At 53.2% G+C, this 8,106-nt stretch overlaps 1 protein-coding gene across 1 annotated transcript; it reads right to left on the reverse strand.

The window, feature by feature from the left end:
* Nucleotides 1-418: 418 nt before the first annotated feature.
* On the reverse strand, nucleotides 419-8,106 carry CABS01_15542 (uncharacterized protein; the record flags this gene model as incomplete). The annotated part of the gene is made up of 2 exons (XM_060548877.1): nucleotides 419-606; nucleotides 8,049-8,106. The coding sequence occupies 2 exons, from the start codon at nucleotides 8,104-8,106 to the stop codon at nucleotides 419-421; spliced, it is 246 nt and encodes an 81-aa protein (XP_060391669.1).

Below are 8,106 nucleotides of genomic sequence, written 5' to 3' on the forward strand. Positions count from 1 at the left end.
TGCGTAATGAGATGTCTGCAGGAGGAGAGTGAAAAGAGGCGGGGACCGGACTTATGGTGGTTGACGTGCTGGTCACTTTTCCGACACACCCATGACCATGCGTTGGTGATCACCCAAGTGATCTCTGGTACGGCAGCCACGGAGCGCATATGCGGCGTCTTCCATACGGATACTTCCATTTTGCCCCATTCCCTTTCTTCGTAGGTAAGAAGGAGGTGGTGTCAAGGATCTTCACAGAGATGGGGGGCCAAAATGCCTAGGCACAAGGTGCGAAGGGGGCCTCCTGCGGAGTAGACGCTCTCCGGCTCCTTTGGCTTTGTGGGCATCGCGCCATATTACCTGTGCCAAGCGGGAATGAACGTTAACTTCCTGTAGGAGGCGAGCCTTGGACCGTTGGGGTGCCACGATGCCTGGGTTCTTAGTGGGTGCCGACAGAGGGGAGCCCACGGGAGATCTCGAGGCGTGAGCCCACGAAGTCGGCCAACGAGGACGCGTTCTCCTCAATATACGAAAGGGTGGAGTGGGCAGCTTTGAACGCTAGACCGGCCGAGATCGTGTAGAGAGAATTGGGCGGGACAGAGTTGATGTCGGTACGCATGGATGGTACTGGGCTTACGAAGTTACGGCGAGTTGGTTTCATCTATCTGCTGGAATGAAGGTTGGATGAAGGGCTCGAAGGATGCTGATCGTCACTTGTTTCGTTCTTGGAAGAAGAAGAGTAACTTCCAGGAGACACCCAGACTTCACCCCTTCCCCCCTCCAAGTGGACTTTGTATGACAGCATGCGCGGTGGACGGCAGACTCCAGACTGCTGGATCCGCTCGGTCAGGTTGTGTTGGACCAGGAAGCCAGGACCATGGAAAGCCCATTATTCAGTTCCCTCGGAGGGTTTTTGTCACCGCGATGTATCTCGCCGTTCCCACCCACTGAACATGCTCATCTCCCCTCGTCAAATATTGAGTTTCCTTCGGTATTATGCCTTCGGGGAATCGGGAAGACGCCTGCGATTTGCAAGATCCTGGGAAATGATCCTCTGAATCGCGGCACCTCACAGCTTACCCCCCTCACAGTCCCACGATTTTCGATATGTATGCAAGCACAGCCTCGCTGCCTCTTTCTTGCTTGCCAGGGTAATATGGAGAGGGGAGCAGCAGCAGTACTCGGTACGCCGAATCGAGGTTGAGCTCGACTCGGAGGCCCTCCCGTTTGTGTCATGATACCTGCCTCTGCGTCTCCTCTTCCTTTTCTCGGTCAATAGTCGTGATCGTATTTCTAGGTGGGTTGCGTAGTACGTATCGTGGACGCAACGCTTCTGCGAGCCCACAAACGGTCATGGAAAACGTGTCTCTGCTGGGATCACCCCTTTCTCTTTGAAATCCCGGTCTCCTCGTCGAGAAGGGGGATGGCTGGATAGGATATGTGGACTGTGTGGACTGGGTTTTTCTTGATATGCATCCACTGAAGCTAAGGCAGTTCCCTGCGAATAGAGTCCACAGAGGCAGATACGTTGAGAGTTCGTAATGTGAGCCGTCTCCTCTTGGGATCTTTTTCTGCTCGCCCGTCACCATTTGACGTACGACTCCAATTTTTACCCAACCTTTGTCCGGTGTCCAAGATGCCTTGTTCCCAGTTGCCAGGAAGGAGGGCCCCAGATGCTCGGTACTGACGGAGCCTCGCCCGCGATGAACGACGTCAAGGTAATTATTCAGGACGGTGATCGGTGGGACTTGGCAGTTGAGACCCCAGTGCCGTGTAACGTCAAGCACACCGATGAGAGACGGCATCAGGGGGTGCGTTGTGTTTTTGCTTTTTGGATGGGGATGAAAAAGGCCAAGAGGGCAGGGGAAGAAGACCCAAGACCACGATGCAGTTGTCGATTTGGGGATAGGTTGATAGAGCCTAGAGGGGGCCCCCAGTATGCATGCTCTTCTGCTTTGGTCTCGAAGAGATGCTTCTCCCACTCGGAGCCGGTTTTTTGTCAGCAAGGACCATTGAGCAATATCCGGAACTCGCCCGACAATTCGGAACAGATAGACTCGTGCTGATGCTTCTGCTTCTGCTTGATGCTTGTGCTTGGTATGGAGTACTGATGCAGCGGTACTGGTGGTGCACCAGCCTCCGTTGAGTGTGCCTTGCCTCGCATATCGTACCCTCTCGATATTGAATGGGACCCTCGTGAGTTGCCCTTTCTTGCAAGCTGCATGTTTCCGTCTCAGCCCTCGGGCATTGACCCTTGAGTCGACCCAACCGCTCCGAGGGATGTCACACATTCAACCTGCGTCGTTGCCTATGAGTAGCGAGCCGCTGGTATAGAGTCGCAATATTGAGATACACCAGAAGCCCCGTTCGCCGGACGAGAAGCCCATTCCTGACGTTGTTATTGCTCTTTTTCTTTTGAGTCCGTCTTGGGTCAGACAGCTGTCAAAAAAAGCAAACCGGAACGCCGGTGTATTCTTTTGACTCTTAACAGAAAGCCGATATAGGGACCACATGCAGGGGTCCGGGGACCGGCTTAGCAGCAAAGGGCTCATTTCGCCAGTCCGCCTGCATTCCTGTTGACAGGGCTGGAGGTGAGGGGGATATCCCTTCTGAGAAATTCCCAAACGGTCGTCTAGCCTCAATGAATGGAGGCAGGGAAGATCCTTTTCTCGAGCCATGTGGCTTGCGAGTCATCAACGTTCCAACTCCTCTGAATTGTCGTATTGCGCTCCCCCGCAAGGCCCGCTTGCGGCCGACTCGTCGAGATGAGGCAGGGCCTCTGCTATGCGGATTTGCATGTCTGTCGGACACGTATTTTTCATTGGGGGTATTCGTAACTTCGTAAGGAGTAGATCATTGATAACTGAAGGGGGAGGTACTTTTTGATGATATTGCACAGGGCGCAGGGCGGCAAATGCAGTAACATGGAAGTCCGTCCGCCTCCCCGAGCCTGGACGGCCTGCAGACTTTGCCGGCAGTGGATGAAATTCCCATTGCTCTCGGGACGTGTAGATGGACCAACAACCATTCCCTTTTGACAGGCAAACAATACCGTACTTTACCGGACTTAATGTGTGATGCGAACCAATGGACCCATGGTCTCTGGACCGCTCGCCTTGGTACCGGTCTTCCTATCCCCGGCCGATGCGGCAAACTTTGACCGGGAGCAGCAGTAGCAGGAGCAGCAACGCCTCCGAGATGCAGAGACCGAGGTACGGATATCGTAGCTGGACCCAATCTATGAGACCATGGTGACATACGAGCTAAGCTCGCAGCGTGCTCCCTGTCTGTCTCCTTCCGGCTTGCGCGTTGAGCAGGATGGGGAAGAACCTATCCAAAGGATGACTGACCAGCGTTGCCGGGGTCTGTTCGGTGGTCTGGTGTTGCACTGCAGGCTGCCCGACAGCCCATCTTGCATCTTGTCTGTCGACGGGCTGCTGCTGCTGCTGCTGCTCACTCACTTGGTGGCTATAGCTCCTGGGGGGACGCAGCACCGAGGACGGCATAGAGACACATGGGTGATGAAGCCTCGAGCTTCTTGATGACGGGCGCAGCGCCATTCGACGCGAGGGTTGGTTGTAGTTGAACGGTACAAGCGCGTGCGTGCCATTTGCTGGCTTTTCCATCAATCCCAGCAACGGCATTCCACGGTGAGAAGCATGTGCTGGTCATCGACGTGGCTTTCGTTGCATCTTGCTGCATCCTTCAGCCGCCTGCCACCCCCCATGTTCCCGTTCAACGGCAGCTTTGAAGGAGACCCTCCCCCCAGCTCATTCTCGGTCGAGATCTGCCCCTGTGGCATGGGGGACACCAGTCAGCATGGCTCAGAAATTCAAAATTGACATGCTGTGAGCCTGTGACGGAGATTTGAACGCGTACAACAATTATGAAATGGAAATGAATAAAAGAGCCTAAAGATACAGTCAGGGGAAACCTCGAAAGGTGAGCCATTGTCGTTGGCGTTGCAGGGCTGCGAGACAAACTGTTCAAGAAAAAGCAAAATAAACAACGAGAAACATTATTGGACATCGCATCCCGGACATGGTCCAGATTGGGCAATCTCATCGCATTGACAGGTTTGCTGGGCGTTATTAATAGAAATTTGAGAGAAAAGTCCAGGCTTCTGAATCGTTCAACCCGCAGCGCCCGTTGCGTGAACATGGGAGAAAAGACAAAAAGCAGTAAAAGAAGAACATTTGCAGTCAGACCAAATGATGGCGGTTTCAAAATCATAATTCTGTAAGGGCGAAAGGTTATCATTAGTCTGGAGGAAGAGACAACATGTCGTCGACTGGAATGTTTTCTGTCCACCAAGCGACGTTGGAGAGATGAGCGGCTAGGCTCTAGTAGGGAGAGGACTGGGGGTGCCTCATCGAGGAGGTGTGTGTCTGTGTGTCACTGAGCTACTCAAAGTGTGGCTGGTGCATTTTGTTTCCCAAACCCAAAAGAGAAGAGCCCCCCAAAACCCAAAGCCCCAGGGGCAAGGCGGAAGCACGAGAGGAAGACTAACGGCCAGAGTCAGGCCATGATGACGCCTGGAGGCTTTGAACGAGATTTAAACAAGCACAGCCAGACGGCGGAAGAATAAGAAAACGGTAAAGAGTGACAGCGCCGCAGCGCCCATCCCGACCCTACGTGCTCGTGCGTGCCTACTTTGACGTCCTGATGGGCGATCTCTTGAAGGGGTGGGAGAGGGGGCGTGGGAGGGCTGCCAGGGGCAATTTGCAGTTCAGCGTTCTCGACTGGCCTAGAAACCCTGGTAAGGAGGAGAAAAGCCAAGGAGGATTCGTCGACGAGGGCCACAGATCTGGTAATCCAATCCCGTAGTGGAGAAAAGAGAGAGAGAGCGAGAGACAAAGATGGGTAGATGCAGATGGCCAGAATCGGCAACTTGGTTGGGTCAGTAGTCAGCCGACGGGCGAGAGATAGAGAACACAACATACAGAGCAGTTCCAAACTTCCAAAGAGGCCTGCGAGAGTTTGATAGACCCCGTGCGAGATGGGCAGCAAAAGCGCCCCTAGTCAACGAATGATCTTGATCCATCTCTTCTCAACAAGGGGCCCTACTTTTTCCTCTAGCGTGATGGGTAAAGAACGGGTTTCTGGGTATCCAAGCAAGACTAGCCAGCCCATTCGACCACGGTTCTTTAATGTTCATCTAGCACGCTTTCAGAAGAGGTTGCATCTCTTCGCGTGGTGGTTCTTCTCGGGTCGTCCAGTCAAGAAAGAGTGTGTTGGCAGGGCAGGGGAAATCCTGGTTGATCGTCGCGGAGGCTGGAGATCACAGGATTGTCCCGTGGGCCTCTGCTTTTCTGTTCTATCCCGTACCCAAGTGCCAGGTCTTCTTCACACCCCTTGGATCCGGCCGTGTGCGTAGGGAACTTTCGGGAGGATTCGAGAGAGGCGTCCAATGGGATGACCCACCGGGAAGAGGGAAGGGAAGCAGAGAACACGGTGCTGGGAGGGAGGGGAAGGGGGGGGCATGTAGATGAAGCAGGGTAGGTTTACCTACTGTGCTGTCTATTCACTATCATCTGGAAAGGTTCATGTCGGGTCAATTTAGGATCAATTAAATTTCATTCGAGAGAACGTAGGCTGCAGTACTCCGTAGATGCCTGGGAAAACCAAGCTACAGCTCCTGTAGTCGGAAGTTTGTGTGATGTGGCTTTGGGAGAGCGGCGGTTCAATTTCTTTAAATCTCTCAGACTAAGGGACGCCGTAGATGATGCCCGGCCGCCACAGCTCTAGCCGAAACTCTCGGTTAGCCGTCTTTCCAATCCGCACAAATCTGACGCTTCTTTTGGGGCCGAAGCGAGATCTAATCGAGATTGTCCGCGTCAGTCGCAGGAGGCACTAGCCAGCTTATTAAGTTACGAGAGTTGAATTACCAAATCTCTCGAGATGGGCCATCTTCAATGCTGCCAGCTTGCCATGGGCAGAAGCCTCGGCCCTCAGGGCTTACGATGGTAGGAGCTGGCTCCGATTGCGAATTGCCAATGGACTCATTCCCAAGCGGCCGTCGTTTCTCGGGGCATGGGGAGCAAGCTCTGGCCTGTGCTTGTTCTTCCCATCTTAATCTTCCCCCACTCTCGGAAATCTCAATGTGGTCGAAGGACTGGGCAAGTAGGGGGATCCGGGGGTGGTTTGTCGTTCCATAGACGTTCTAGGGGCTTAGCCAAAGGAGATGAGTTGCTTTGATCGAGCGTTGAAAGGGAAGAGCCTCGACTCTGAAGAACAGGAAATGATTTACGGGGCGAGGCCGGGCGACGAACAGTAGGATAAACTAGAGCCTGTTTCTGCAATTGAAGACACATTTCTCGTGGTCTTCAAAATGTCTTGCTATGTTTGTTTGAGGTTTGAGCCTCATTTCCCCTTCAGCTAGTGGCATTCTCTCCTTCACGCCGTTTCCGTCATAATTCTCTCGTTTGGAACTCTTGACTCTGGTTGAGCGATTAAGAAAGTGTGAAGGTGGATGGTGATAGTGGAGCCAGCACAACAGACTTTGGGACCGGTTCTCAAAAAGCAAGCTGATGGGATGAGAGCCAAGGGTTGGGCTTGGGCGGATGGCCCCCCCTGTGCTGATCGACAGATCCTCTCGACGCCCTCGTCCACGTCTGGGTCCCGCCATCCCAATCAGCGTCCCTGCCGCTCTTGAAAGGAACCTGCCGCGGAGAGAGGCCAGAGAAGGATCTGGTCACGCCCGTTGCACCGGTACCAGCCATGGGATTCATTGGCCCAGACACGCGCTGGCGGCGGAATTCAAGCGGGCGACATCATCGATCCCATTATACTTATTACACTTTCCAGTACAGGGTCACAGGGCCCCTTGGGACGTTAGTGTAGGCAACGATTTGCTAGTATCTCGAAATCAAAGTTTCGAGACACCTTCATACGAGGGACCAGATTTGACTTTAGGTGGTAGTGATAGAGACGGCGTCCTGCACCTAGGGTTTATGTTCGCGAACAGTTGCTCCGATTCCGAGCACCTCGGAAGTTACCGCCCTCGTCGTCGTTAAAAAAGTGCCGAGTGGCTTTGCTGCAAACGAGGCTGCCGGCGTGTTACTACGACGAAACCTACTAGAATAGTGCGCGACGCCCAGGCGGTCGGCAGTTGCGTAGTGTCTTTACAGCTCGTGTCCGCCATGAGTGATTAGCATGTTGGCCATGTGGTGCAGGGCTGGAATTTTTGTGTTTGTGATCACTGGTGAGACTTTGCATAATGACTCTGGAGCTACTGCGGCGCGAGTTGATGTGCTTCACTGCTCTTATGTTCGAATACGGATATATGTGTGTGATGGGGGGCAAAGTATCAAGAAACATGACGCAAACAGGATTGAGCCTTGTCTTACTGCCATTCGCCTCTTCCCAGCCATCAGTTTATACTTACATACGGATACACAGTACATCTTGGCCCGTTCGTTTCTGCACAAACTGACCCTTCTCACCCCTAGTGAATGAGCGGGTCGGTGATGGATGATCTGCAATTGGCAATGAAAAAGCAGGTAGGGGCCGAGGAATCGGATTCGCGACCGGCATTGAATTGTCCTTGAGGGCTGAAGCACAACCCGTACCAAAACACACACATCGGTCGGCTGCCCGTTCCGTGACACCGCTCGTGCTTCAGGGACGATCTTGTATGCGCCAAGCAGCGCACATGGCACATTATGAGTTGCAAGACAGGCAGCTGCCATTGTTTGACTTTAGAGTTGATTGATGATTGACAGCAGATGGGATCCGGATGACATTTCCTCCGCAGGGGCCAAGTGTTCGCGGTGTTGGTATCCCAAACATTGATTTGGCGGATGAGACTTGAGAACGCGTACGTATACTAGATAATGAAGATGATGATGATAATAACAACAACAACAATAATAATCATGGCGGTGATGTATGTAGGCGGAGACACCCATGCTCTGTTATGGATAAGGAGGTCCTGCGGCCCCCATCGTCGACATCGACAACAATACATACATACGCCCAATGGAGTGAGAATCGCCTCATGTATCCACGACCGTCGCATTGTCCTGGAATTCTCCGGATGATCTTGCAAGTTGCAATTGAAGACTCACGACCGGGGGTTGCCCAGGAGGACGCAGTGCCGGCTGCAACGACATCATCGGCCGTCAT

Source organism: Colletotrichum abscissum (assembly GCF_030869225.1).
Source record: "Colletotrichum abscissum strain IMI 504890 chromosome Unknown Scaffold_69.1, whole genome shotgun sequence".
NCBI lineage: Eukaryota > Fungi > Ascomycota > Sordariomycetes > Glomerellales > Glomerellaceae > Colletotrichum > Colletotrichum abscissum.